The following is a 15,219-nucleotide window of genomic DNA, read 5'->3' on the forward strand; positions in this document are numbered from 1 at the left end:
CGGAGGCAGTTCTAGCATTTTTGTAAGGAAAGTGGCCCACTGGGCTGGAAGTTTAAGCATGCGTTCATCAACCTTGATTGATGGTCATAAAGTGTTAAAAAACGCATAAACCTAAGTGCATTTCATAATCGAAATGAATCAGCACATTTATTTACGGCATTGGTAGAAAGTTAAACAAATCTTCGCATTTCCCATATAAAAATTCTTGAAAACGTGTCTTAAGCTTTAAATAATTTGATAAAATTAAAAATATTTCAATTTCAATACACTCATTAATATTTATTGTTATTGTATTAATATGTACTTTTTGTAATAATAGGCTTATAAAAATAAAAAGGTATGAATATGCAAATTTGTATGGATCTGAAACCCGGACACTTAAAGTGAAAACAAATTAAGCTACGTTTTAAATAAAAAAATTAGCCACGCCTACAAAGGTTTAAAAGAATTGGCGTCTGGCGGAGAAGGTAATAATTTTAAATTACACAAAATTGGGTGGTGACAGCTGATAAGACATGTAGAAAGGATACAAGAATATGAATTAGTGAACAAAATAAGCAAACAAATGCCAATAGGATATAAAACAAGAGAAAGTCTGAAGCTGAGATAAAGGAAAAAATATAACAAGATATGTTCAAAAGAATATGAAAAGAAAGCCCGAAATAAATTAGATTTTTGCCCAGGTGAAGACAAAGGTGACGGTAGTAAGTATCTATGTAATTTGAAAGTACTAAGTTTTCATTCAATAGGTCTATGCTTGTACCATTATGAAGATGTATAATTAGCCATTCCGCGTGTTTTTGGCATACATATTTCACGTGCTTCTTATTTGTTGCAAAAACTCAAAATCAAAATTTCATATTAAAGGTTTTGAAGACTAGGGTCTAAAAATGGAAATTCAATAGTGACCGATCAATAAAACTGATAAATTTTATTGATCTTATAAAAATCTCAAACACGCGCAACGTTTATTTATTTAACAGCTTTCAAAACAAACAGCGTGCAAAAATCCAGATATATAAGACCATAATACAAAAGCGTATGGAAGCGAAACATGGACGCTAACAAAAAAAGAAGTAAATAAATTGCTGGTGTGGGAACGTAAAATATAAAAACATAAAATCCTTCGAATGATATATGGCCCTTGCAGAGACAGCGTGGCAAACGAATGGAGGCGCAGATACAATAACGAGCTAGAGCAGGGGTAGGCAAAGTGCGGCCGTTTAGACATTTTTTGCGGCCCGCGGAAGCTAATTATTTTCATTTCGAGATTTTTTTTTAATCTTGTTCTGAAGCTATTGTGGCATTTTTACAATTTTAACTATTTAATATTTTTTTTTGCTAATATTAATAATTAAATATAGATAATACAGCTATTAATTAACACTTTCGCAGCGGGTGATTTTTCCGCAAATTTTCAAAATAACGCGGGCAATTATTTGGGTTTCCGGCACAGAGTTTTGTCGGCTCTCTTAATGAAATCCACGAAATTTCAACAAATGGAAACGATATTTTTTATTTTTGAAGTAGTCAGGAACTGTTTGGAAAATTTTAAACTAAGCCGTAATCACCTAGTAAGTGTAACAACTGACGGAGCACCAAATTTAAGAAGAGCAAATATTGTAATGTTGAGAAAACGTTCATGAACAATTTCTAGAACATGATTATTATTTATTATTTTGTCACTGCATAATCCATCAGCAGGTATCGTGCAAAAATGTTTTGCAAGTAGATTTCAATTATAACTAATATTGTTAGTTCTATTCGTTCAAGAAGATTAAATCATCGTGAATTCATAGCATTTTCGGAAGAGTTATAAGAACAGATGTCTTATACCACAATCATATTTGATGGTTACGTGTAAAAAAGTTTCTTAACATGCTGTGAATTAGGGTAGGAAATTGCTTTATTTTTCGAAATCAAAAACTGCGACAAATTTGGTAAATTTATAAGTTTTGAACGTAAAATGAAACTTTTAAAATAAAATTCAAACTATTCATTAATCATATAAAAAAGCAAGAATTCGTTCAATTATTTCCCTCATTAAAATCATTAAATAATGTATGTACCATAAAATAAGTTTAAAACTGATGAAGAAAACTATGTAATTTGCTGACAGATATTGAAAATCGTTTCAACGATTTTGAAGATATATTTTCCATTACCACTTCTAAGAAATCATTTTTCAGTTCAAATTGATTCCGTAGCAGTCTACATTCAACTTGAAAATAAGCCACAATTTAAGTTTGAAATTAAATGTATTTGACGTTTCGATTTCCATTTCGGAAATCGTTATAAAAATTCGATTTTTTTAATATCACAGTCTAAACACATACCCCACCCTAAATAACATTTGCACTTATTTAAGCATGCTATTTCCCTCAATATCTATGAACCTATTTCTTTTTTGACTAATACATATATAATATTGTTCTGAATAGAAGTGGAAGTGCCTCGTGGCATCTTATGCAATTTACTATTTTATTTGGAAATAAGACAGAATTTAAGTTTGGAATTAAATTTATTTGACGTTAATTTAAGTATTAATGTTTTGTATTTTTATAACTATTTCCGAAGTGGAAATCGAAACGTAAAATAAATTTAATTTCAAACTTAAAATCGATTTCGATATTTTTTATTATTTTAAATGAAAGTACTAACTTCAAGAATACTCTCTAAAAATTTCAGTGTGATCGGAGTAAACTTACAGGAAACAAAACATGTTTAATATCCTAACCTTCGACTCGCTTTGCAGTGGCTTGAGCTTAGTGAGAAACGTTAACAGCTATTCCCTTCTCTTTTGTAAATTACTCCGCAATTCAAAAACATATTTAGGTGTTTATCACTTTACGATTTGACAGACAAAAAGGAATTGAAAATAAAAGTTGTCAAAACTTTAAACTCGTTTTTTCTCAAAACTTCTTTTTTCAAAGGCGGCGGACATTGTAACTCAAAAGCTACTTGACAGATCCACCTGATATTTTTCATAGATTTTCTTTAGATATTTCGTGAGGTAACGCTGTCGAGATATATTTTCTTTAACAATAATAAATATGTTGATTTTCACCATTTAAAAAAAATGTTATTTTGACTTCTGAGCGATATCAAAAACTCAAAAATTATTAAAACTAAAAAAACTAGACAGCTCGATAAACGCATAAGCTAATAAAATATTTTTCAATTTTTTGTTTCATATGATCCAATGACGAGTTCTAATGTCTACTGCAAAATCCATTTTTTAAGGTGTCTGTAAAAATTTAATTTTAATAGTCTCCCGTTTTATACCGCTCACGTGGCTTTGGGAGTATAGCAGTATAGTTGGATGTGAACTGCCTACCAGCACGCGAGCCAAGCACACTACCGCTTAGCTACGCCGCGCCGGTCCCTGTAAAAATTTGCTACCATTAATTATTTTTCAATATTTGGTTGACTTTTTTTTATTACACCGAATATGTTTATTGAATTTAAAAATAAAATAATTCTACCACAGTTTCAAACAAAATTTACAAAAATGTGCTTAAACTGTTGATTTCAAACCATACCCCCCCCCCTTTAAAAAAAATTAGTCAAGAGTTGAAAACTCGAACATGTAACAAATATTGCGGTCCTCGGTAATAGCCCAAAAACATTTTGTGGCCCTTACTAAAAAAAGTTTGCCCACCTTTGAGCTAGAGTCTCTATTCGGAAAAGAAAATCTAGTCAGATATAAAGGCTAATAGACTCAGATGGGCAGGGCATGTGATATGCAGTAACGACAATCGCCTTATAAACAATGTGTTCTGGGAAAGGCCAGATGGAAGGAGGTCTGTAGGGCGGCCTAGAAAAAGGTGGAAAGATGCAGTCAAAGAAGATATAGAGAAAATGGGAGTGCGACAATGGGAATTAGTGGCACAGGACCGACAAACATGGAAAGCAATAGTAAACGCGGCAAAGACTCACGGAGAGTTGTAGCGCCATTGATGATTGATGATGATTTTTATAAAATATTATCTTTAAAAAAAAAATTGTCTCACTTATCTGTAATTTTATATGGTTGTTCTATAATTTTAATGTTAACGTAGGTGTCAGTTTCGAACTCTTCTCGCTCAAACACTAATTTAAATAGATGGATTGGTCCACTTAGTGAGGATGGCTTGCAAACTTTTTTCATCGAGGTTCAAAACTTGTCACCGCGTTTAAGATAATGTATTTACGCCCTAGAGCTAAGATGTGAGACAAATAATAGAGTATAATATGTGGCTGGATAATCATAGTAACAGGTAGGTATATTTGTATAGTTTAAAAGGCGAGTAGTTATAGCTACAATAGCCACTGGCAGTGGTGTGTGGCGCGATGTACCAGTACCGGTATATTATTACCCAATTTGTGCCGCTTCCATTATTTTGATTGACGTCAATAGAGTTGTTAGTTTCATTTTTACTCACTTTAACCATTGAAGTTGTTGTGTTCCATGTGAGTTATTTTGTTTAATGTTTTTTTTCATTGCTAATAAGCTATCAACATTAGTGAAATCAACATTCCAAGCACATTTTTGTGATTTTTTTAAACTATCGTAGAATTATTTTATTTTTAAATTAAATAAACATATTCAGTGCAAGTCAAAGATTATTAAAAAAAAATTATAGGTAAAATATTGAAAAATTAGTCAACGGTGGCAAAATTTTACAGACACCGCCAAAAAAATTGAATTTTGCGGTGGACATCAGAACTCGTCATTAGATCATGTGAAAAATACAATCCAAAAAGATTTTATTAGCTTATGAGTTTGTCGAGGTAACGCTGTCGAGTTTTTTAGTTTTAACGATTTTTGAGTTTTTGGCATCACTCAGAAGTAAAAATAACGAAATTTTTTGTAAAAAATGATAAAAATCAACATATTTATTATTATTAAACAAAAAATATCTCGACAGCGTTATCTAAAGAAATGTCTAAAGAAAATTCATGCAAAATTTCAGGTGGATCAGTCAAGTAGTTTTTGAGTTACAATGTCCACCGTCTTTGAAAAGAGCAGTTTTGAGAAAAACACGTTTAAAGGTTTTATCACTTTTATTTTCATTTTTTTTTTGTCTCTCAAATCGTAAAGTGATGCACACCGGAAAATGTTGTTAAATCGCGGAGTAATTTACAAAGAAGAGACAGTCAGGGACTAGTCCACGACAAGTGGAGCATGCGCACTTTAAAATAATATAAATAATACCATTGGTAGATAAATATACAAGGTATATTTACTATTAATAATTAATTATTAACTATTAATATACTGGTATATTTATCAATAAACGATAATACATTTACATAATACATAATAGACAATATACAGAGAGGTTCAAAATTATGGAATAATTTCATTTTTTCGAGAATAGGCCACTCTGAAGAAAAATCGCGACACAGGTCGATTTTTATTTTTAAATTATGATTTTTTTGCATATGTATCATAATAGTGACGTCATCCTTCTGTGCGTGGGGTGGGGAATAGTGGTCGTATTCTGGCTCATTTAAAAGGTTATTCAATGTTCTGTACAGTCATAAACATTAACATAATTATTTATACTATCTATCTATAAGCGAGGTTCCTACAGCCTCTGCCGCTACTCGCATTTCGACCGCCATCTTTTTCTGTTCATCAATTCGTCTTCTTTGGTGGCTCTATCTCTCATGATGTGCCGTACATTTTCTTCCCAAGCAACTGAAGGCCTTCCCCTTGTGTGTGTGTGTGGAAAGATAATGGCATGGAATCAAGTCCATTTGCCACAGAAAGTTGTAAAAGGAATTTTCTTATAGTATAACTACAGAGATGTGGGTTATGCCGTTTTAAATTTGTATTTTATTTTCTTTAATAAAATTTACTAAAAGTTCCAAGGTGTTTTTATTGGCAGCTAACAAAATGTGTGTGAGATTTAATGGAAGAAAATATTTCATTTCAATAAGTGTACGAATTAAATCATTGGATTTTTTTAAATGTTTTTTGCAACCGAAAAATATATGATTTAGATCTCCGTAAGAGTTCTGATCACAACTAGAGGCCGAGGACTGTACAATGCCCAGCTTAGCAAGGTGCGATGGAAATCGCCCATGATTTGTTTTAAGTCGAAAAACACTTGCCGAAAAGAATTTTGAAGTAGGGTAGTTGAAAATATATAGAGGTGGGGATGGTAGGGTAGGATGTATTTTAAAGTAGGTATTTTGTGAGTTTTCTACAGTATTTTCCCACTGTCGTTCCCATTTTAATCTTATTTTATTTTTTTATCAAATGAAAGACGTCTGGTAATGTATAAATATTACAAAGAACTCCGTTAAGTACTGCTTCCTTAGCCAAACTATCAGCTTTTTCATTACCTAGTATACCTGTATGACCTTTGACCCATACAAATGTTATATTTAAATCTGCTATCAAATTTTTTAAATTGCATAATATAGGACATTTCATTCTTTCAAATTTTATGCTTTTTATTGACTCCAATGCAGACTTAGAATCAGTTAGTATTACTCCATCTCGTAAATTATTTGATGTTAACCAAGTAATGCCCTTCCAAATTGCTATAAGTTCAGCAGTATATATGCTACATATTGATGGTAATTTAAACATAAATGATTGTTTTGTATTTTGGATAAAAACTCCACAACCAACTCCGTGTTTTGTTTTTGATCCATCTGTATATATAAATGGCTTATTGACTAATCCACCTAATATGGATTTTAGAAGGGTGTGATTTATATGATGGTATTCTGTATAATTGGGTATTATGACTCTGTGTGGTTTTATTAGTGATCTATAGGGTATGGTATACATAAACAATGTTTTATTTTTACCAAAGGAAATGTGATCAGCATTGGTCTCAACGAAAGCTTCTGCCAGTGGAGGAGAATTCTTTATTTTCCAAAAGCGGTTTGTTAAATCTTCTTTTGCAATATCACTTAATTTGTTGATCATGTTTGACTCTAAGGATTTTAGTTTTAAAAGATATTTTTGTGATAATAGCTGCCGACGCAAATCCAAAGGCAATTCATTACATTTCCCCTTCTTCTTCTTCCCCTTCTTCTTCTTTGTTGTTATTATTTATGCAGGGTGTCAAAAATATTTTTAAATTAAAATAATTGACACAAAAAGAATGTACCTATTTAATTTATTTAATTCAAAATACATTTTACTACTGTCAGAAAACAGAAAAAAATGTTTATTTTACAAATCGCCTTTCGTTTAAATTATGTTTAAACTGCCAAGAGGCAGGTAGGTGGGTGGTAGCTTTACCATTGAATTTAAGCGAAAAGCGAAAAGCAATGGTTATTTATCAAATAAACATTTTTTTCTGTTTTCTGAGTGCAGTAAAATATATTTTGCATTAAATAAATTACATACAATTTTCTTTTTGTGTCAATTAATTTAATTCAAAACAAATTATTTTGGACACACTGTAAAAATAATTAGGGTATTGTCGATATTACTGAATAAAGAATTAAATAACCTGTCCAATAAGCTAGCACGTGCTCATCTTCTCATTTAAAAAAAGCATCTAATACGTCATCTCGTCCAGATGGGTGACGTCACTAGTATGATATATATGCCAAAAATAATAATTTAAAAGTAAAAATCAACCGGTCTCGGGGTTTTTCTCCAAAGTGGCCTATTCTCGAAAAAATGAATTTATTCCATAATTTTGAAGCTCTCGATATAAACAAAGTGAGATCGATGTATATGACTTTAAAATACTAAAGGCGAAGGCCGATAAATAAAAAGTGACACAATTTTACTAAAAACATAAAAAATCCTTTAAATTGAGAGTTTAAAAAGTTATTTTTGTTAATTTGTTGTTGAATTACTGCAAAAATACTTTAATTTTGCGTAAGACTAGGAACAAGTATTTAGCTATAAAAATGTCAAGAAGTTTCACTTAATAGTAATTGCAAAATTGAAATTGTTTATCCCAGAAAGTTTTATCTACAACATTATTATGCGTAAACTATTGGGTCTACATGAATTCTGAAAGCACCAAATTGAAGAGAAAGGCTTATAATTATCAAATTAAATAATTTAACCATTAAAAAATGTATGCTAAGTATTATAAAATAGCTTTATTAAGTGCTGCGATTTTAAGCTTATAAATATTTAATATAACTCAGACGCATCAATATGTAGAAAATTAATTTATTTTTATTCGAAATGCTGGCATTTTTACACGGATTAAAATATATACCCTACGACCTTTAGAACCCAATTTAGCCTTTTTTTTTCAAAAATTAACTGGGGCTTTGTTTATAACATTCTTCTTCTTCATGTATCATGTCCTTTCAGAACGTTGATTACCATCATAGCTATATTAATTTTATTCACTGCCACACTAAATAACATGCTTGTATCAACACAATACCAATCTCGCAAGTTGTTCAACCATGAGGTTCTTCTTCGTCCTGGACTGCGTTTGTCTGCTATTTTTCCTTGCATATTATTTTGCAGCAACCTATATTTGGGACCTCTCATTACATATGTCCGAAATACTCCAGCTTTCTCTGCTTGATGCTTTTTATAATCTCAGTAGTCTTGCTGAGGCGTTCTAGTATTGTGGAGTTTCGAATATTCTTCACCCAGGAAACTTTTAAAATTCTTCTATAGCACCACATTTCGAAAGCCTCAAGACGATTTAGATCGATTGTATTCACAATCCAGGACTCGACACCATAAAGTAAGACCGAGAACACGTAGCAGCGAAGTAGGCGGATCCTCAATGCCAATTTTAGGTCTCTGTTACATAACACCTTGGACATCCTTCTAAAAGCGGCTCTAGCCTGCTCTTTCTTAGATCGAATTTCGCCGTGACTTTCTTCGTTACAATTTAATTGCTGTCCAAGGTAAACGATTTTATTAACTTGCTCAAGTTTGGTAATATTTACATATATAGACGGATTTATATTCTGTGGTTTACTTATTACGAGTATTTTGGTTTTCCGTAGGTTAAGATCCAGATCTGCTTCCCTACATCTCTCAACGACACTATCAAGTAGTGTTTGCAGATCTTCTTGACTAGAAGCTAGGATTACTATATCGTCTGCATATCGCAAATGATTGATGACTTCACCGTTCACAAATATATAACATAACGTAATGTTATGGATTACAACATTAAGAAATTTAAAAAGCACCATTTAAAAAAATAAAAACTATTATATGGCCAAAAATAAAGGGTTTACTAAAAGCGAAGCGATTTTACTATTCCAAAAACTATTTCCTCAAATTTAAAAAAGTCGCAATATCTCTGGTAATTAATGAAAATTTATGTTTTTTTAATTGGGGCAGTTCGTTGCATAAATCATAAAAATGCAGTTAGTTAATTTGTGAATTATTTTTTAACCTATTAATTTGTTTAAACAATTTAAAATAAATATTTATTTTGCACAGTTTTACTTTTATCTTATTATTATTAGCAGAAACGGTTATAAATAATATCTTTTGATAATAAATTTTACAAAAAATTTAATCTTTTACGTGGAGATCAAATCTATACGCCATAACAATAAAACACTGACAACTTTTATTTCCAATACTTCCACAAAATGTTGACGTATATACTTAATTTTACTAATTTTACTATTTTATACTGATTAAATTTAATTTGGTGCTTTCAGAATTCATGTAGACCCAATAATTTACGCATAATAACGTTGTAGATAAAGATAAAAGCTTTCTGGGATAAGCAACTTCTGAAGCTTTCTTAATACTTGTGATATTTTCCTTATTCTCATGCGAAATTACAGTTTTTTGTGCGTTTTAGAAACGTTGTTAGTAAAAAAAATCGACGTTTGAAGTTTGCAATAATTCAGCAAAAAATAACAAAAATAACTTTAGAAACTCTCATTTTAAATGATTTTCTATGCTTTTTCAGGAAAATTGTGTCACTTTTCCATATAACTTACTGATCTTCGCCTTTCGTATTCAAAATCAAATACCTATAGTCCTTGGGCCCACCTTTTAAACAAAAAATTATTACCTCCCTCATGAGGCTTTTTTTATTCAGTTATTCATGTCTAGTCGGACTTCTTATTCTTCTTCTTCTTCAAGTGCCGTGCTCGATTATCGAACGTTGGCTATCAAATTGGCTATAGAAATTTTGTTAACGGCAGCTCGGGAAAGGGATGCAGAGTATCTGTTATACCATTCTCTCCGGTTTTTAAGCCATGACGTTCTTCTTCGACCTGGCCCTCTTCTTCCGTCTACCTTGCCTTGTATTATTAAATGGAGTATATTATATCTCTCTGGGTGTCGCATAACATGGCCAAAATATTCAAGTTTTCGATTTTTAACTGTTCTGACGACTTCCGTGACTTTTCCCATCCAGTGCAAGTGCAAAACAACTTCGTTACGAACTCTATCCACCCAGCTTATTCGTAGGATTCTTCGGTATACCCAGATTTCAAAGGCTTCCAATTTCTTGAGAAGAGTATCTGTTAAAGTCCAACCTTCGATACCGTACAAAATAGTAGAGAACACATAACATCTCACTAATCTAATTTTAAGATTCAAAGTAATGTTGTTTCCACATAAAAGTTTCTTTATCTTAAAGAATGCAGCTCTGGCCTTCTCTATACGTATTCTAATTTCTTTGCTCATGTCCCAGTTCTCATTTAGATTACAACCAAGGTAGATGATACTGTTAGTTCTCTCCAGTTGTTCACCATAAGCTGTTACTACTTCCGGTTGTATTGGCGTCTTACTGACAACCATCACCTTGGTCTTTGTGGTGTTTAGCTTGAGTCCATATTCATCACACGTTGTGGTAATCCTATTAATCAGATGTTGAAGTTCTTCATAATTGCTCGCAATTAACACCGTGTCATCCGCATATCTCAAATTATTAATATTGACGCCATTCATTTTGATACCACATTGAACATTATCCACTGCTTTATTGAAACAAAACAATCTAGTCGGACAACTATTCTTTTTCAGAAAATTTTCGGGAGAAGGGTGTTTCGTAAATATAGAGGTTTCTAAATTGTGGTGCGTCCGACAACTGGAGTACCCTTAAAAATTTGTCGGACAATATTACCAGTAAATTGTAAGTATTTTTATCAAACAAACCCGCAACAAAATCATCATTTATGACTCCATAGTACGGTTCCCAAATCCCCATAGTGCGGCCCCCATCATAAAGAGTCATAAATTGTTTACCGTCACAGATGATTTTTGCGGGATTATTTGATAAAAATACTTACAATTTACTGGTAATATTGTTCGACAAATTTTTAAGGGTTACTCAAAATTGTCGGACGCACCAAAATTTAGAAACATATATTTACCAAACGGCCGGCCCCCTTCCGAAAATTGTGCGAAAAAGAAAAGTTTTCCGGCTCAACATGAATAACTGAATAAAAAAAGTCTATTGAGGGAGGTAATAATTTTTTTAATGGTGGGGTCAAGACCTACTATCTTACATTGTTTATATATTGTTTATAAATAAAAGATGACGTTTAATCATTTGCATATTTTGTTTATTACATATTGTTATCACCAAATTTATCAAAAAAAGTAAGCCGTTGTTAGATACCTGTATCAAAGATGAGAGTCACGAAAAAGCTTTTTAATTTTGGGCTTTTAAGGTTTTAAAGACTTTTAAGGCTAAATCTCTAGTCTATGGAGGACCAATAATATAAATCAAACTGCTAACAGAAAAACAAAGTTATTGTCATGCTGTATTGTAGTTATGAAATTTATGAGATTGCATTTGTCCGTTTCGCTACAAATAGAGACACCATTTTTATCACACATTATGTATCTCTTCATGATAGAGCTTCACGATACGATACAATATTGATACTTTTTAAGTATTGAGTATTGTATTGGTTATGCCAATGAAGTATCGTATCGAGTATCGATATCGGCAACACTTTCTTATAAAAATATCGTATTGATATTGATTTCGATACGATATCGATACAATACTCGATAAAATATCGACATAAAAAGGATTATACATCTGAGCTGTGTAGGCCCTTTATGCCCACTTTTGCATGCTTGACAAATGGACATTATTCTAAAAATATTACGAATATTGCTTATAACTTATATGTATATTCTTATAAAGATTGAATACGGCTGAATGCTTCTTTGAAAGTCGACAAATACTTACTTTTACTAATTCTGTATTGTTTAAAAACTACTTTTGAAAATATAGGGAAATCCCCGGAGATTCGGAGTAAATCGCAATTCAGTATTTGTTAAAAATTACTTTTGAGTCATCATCACTTACTTCCATAATATTGCCACAAATGCCACATGATATAAACAGTGTAATCATAAAAGTCATTTACTCACTCTCAAGAATTTCAAGTTCATGCACTCAAGTGTAAAATATTATAACAGCTGATGCTTGTGTTGCAGATCACTTATACTTTTATGTAATAAATAATTATGAGATAAACAGGGCTGTTAAAATGTTGGCCACCCGTGTGCAACTTAATATTTGCTGCCCCCCTTCCAACACTTTAGTCGTTTCAACATAAGAACTAGTATTTAAAGAAATGTACAGGAGACCGTTACGCGTATATGAATAATATTTGCTCTGATCTTGACGTTACTTTTTGACTTGGATCCCGCTTCCCTAAAAAAAGTTATTATTATTATGTCAATAATAATATACAGAAATGCAATTTTGAACTAATACCTACAGGCGCGGATCTAGAAATTCATAATAGGGGGGTCAGGCATACCACAAATATTTTTTTGTCCAGATTTAGCCATACGACTCACACTTACTCTATGGATAAAATTCAGTCATCTCAGATACCTATGGTATCAAAAGAATTGAGCTCTGGTTGACACAAAACAATAATAAATAATAAAAAAACACTTAAACTATAAACTAAATACAATAGGGGGGTCTATGGACCCCTTGACCCCCCTCTGTATCCGCGCCTGAATACCTACATGTGTAAGTTTTGTTTACAAGACTAGGTACTTACAACATTCGGCTTGCTTAATTTTTTACTAATATATTTAAATATATAGGCCTGGATCCCGCGTGCCAAAAAAAGTTGATTAATAGCAAGCTGAAAATTTGTTAATAGCATAACGGTGTCTATTCGGACAAACTTTGATGTATGGGAACACTGGAACAGGGGAAGTTTTAATTGTGGAACAGGTTAAAAATTTGGAACGTCAATGGAATGGAACGTCATTTGGAACTTCTAATGATTTGTTACCATTTCATTAAACTCTCATGCAAAAATCAGACTGGTGTTTATTACCAACTGAGCATTTTAATGAGTGGAACACGAAAACATGTTAAATGACAGGAATCATGTTGATTGGTAATATCAGTCTGATTTTCAGTAACAAATCAATTGGATGTTCAAATTTTTAAACTGTTCCACAATTAAAACTTCCCCTGTTCCAGTGTTCCCTTATATCAAAGTTTGCCCGACTAGACACTGTTAAGCTATTAACAAATTTTCAGCTTGCTATTTATCAACTTTTTTGGTACGCGGGATCCAGGCCTATTTGAAATACAGTAGTGTGCAAAAGAAACGGTCACACTACTACATATTACAAACAAAATCGTTTATCAAAAGCGTATCTAAAATCATCAAATAATTCTCAACTTAGACTGAACTATAACCCATCTATAACCATACATAAGCATAAAGGAACAAACTCGAGTATTAAAGATTTTTTTAAACCACCGAGTAATAGGAAAGACTTTTTTATTACTCAATGAGAGCAACTTAACAAGCACTTATCTAAATTCTCGGAAAGTATCCTATTGTCGTATCCTACTCTCTTACTTACTTACTTAGTCCTAAGCCTTTCTACCTTTAGGTGTAAGGCTCTCTTAACTCTCTTAACAAATCATAAATGTTCAGAATTTGAAAAAATCGCATATGGACCAAGTAGATAAAAATATCTTAAAGTCCGAAAGCCGCCAGCCAATTTGAATTCAAAAGCATTCCCGTAACTACTTTATGACTACAGCTGCAAAAGGGCAGTTCATATAATAAATAACATTTTCTGGCATTTGTGTTTAGATTGTTTGGAATATTAGAGTTTATAGAAATATCTGAATCATTAATACATACATATTTAATTTTTTGAATTTATTTTCGTTTAAAAAAATTTTCATCATCAGAGTGGCCTGCTTTTGGCCGCCCTTATAATCGGCCGCCCGTGTGCGATGCACACATTGCACACATGGTAGCGGCGGCCCTGGATGTAAATACCTATTCCACAAAATATAATCAAACAACTGTGGCGTTTTATTTATTTTTTTTTTCTGGATATCGATATTTTCAATAATATCGAGGCAAGCGTATCGACAATACAAGACTTCATGATAATTAACTTTTTTTTTCTTTGTTTCAGAGAGAATTTGGACAAGAATGCGTATTCAATGAGACCATCGAGCAATCCAACTACAACACGTATTCCTCCAGTAAATACTCAAACGAGAAAAGAACCCTTTATCTAGCACTGAATCAAAGAGGCCAATCGAGAAAGGTCGTCCTACGAGCCAGAAAACCACTTGGTAGATTGTCCTCCTACACATTAGTTCTTACAAGAAACGTAGCCCCAGAACTCCACCCAATCAGACATCAAGGCCACGTATGCCTGCCCATACCACACCCCAACCAAACGACGCACCCTTCGCATCAACGCTGCCCAAAGAGAAGAAAACGCAAAAAGAAACGAAAATGTACGAAAGACGAAATATACAACCCCAAAATATGTCAAAGAATATTAAGGGTTGTCAAACAAAAGCCGCACAATACTCGAAATGTTCGTAAGTGTAATAATGAAAAAGACAGTGAATTGTGCCAAAGAAACGTGAACATTAGAAGAAAACAGACTAATTTAAATAAGTTAACTACTGAAAAGTCGTTAGTGAGTGATTCAAGAAAAAAGAGAAAAATGAGAAAAGGTGTTAGGAAAAGAACATCTTCGCCGATCGAGACAACCACTATACCTGTAACCGCGGTACCCACTACTACAACACTACCAACAGAATATACCACGAATGACGAAGACTACGTATCAGATGGGTACACACAAGAGGACTGGGAAGCGTCCACTGCTTCTGCTTCTACCGACACAAATAATGGCTGTCTCCAAAGATAAATATACTGTTCATCCCAATATAGAATTTCACTGACTTGCTCTTTTTTAATTTATTGTCTTATTTATTGTACATAATGTAAATAATTACCTGCAAGTCAATATATCTCATTGAGTAGATC

General features: G+C 32.4%; 1 protein-coding gene across 2 annotated transcripts in view; it reads left to right on the top strand.

Annotated features, from left to right (window-relative positions):
* LOC114325426 (protein let-756) overlaps positions 1 to 15,219 on the top strand; it is a 399,761-nt gene extending 384,542 nt beyond the window's left edge. For both annotated transcript variants that reach the window (XM_050663529.1, XM_050663530.1), the window contains exon 3: positions 14,348 to 15,219. In XM_050663529.1, coding sequence (XP_050519486.1) covers positions 14,348 to 15,100 — 753 coding nt within the window. In that variant the 3' untranslated portion in view covers positions 15,101 to 15,219. The remainder of the gene's footprint in view (positions 1 to 14,347) is intronic.

Source organism: Diabrotica virgifera, chromosome 10 (genome assembly GCF_917563875.1).
Source record: "Diabrotica virgifera virgifera chromosome 10, PGI_DIABVI_V3a".
Taxonomy (NCBI): Eukaryota; Metazoa; Arthropoda; class Insecta; order Coleoptera; family Chrysomelidae; genus Diabrotica; species Diabrotica virgifera.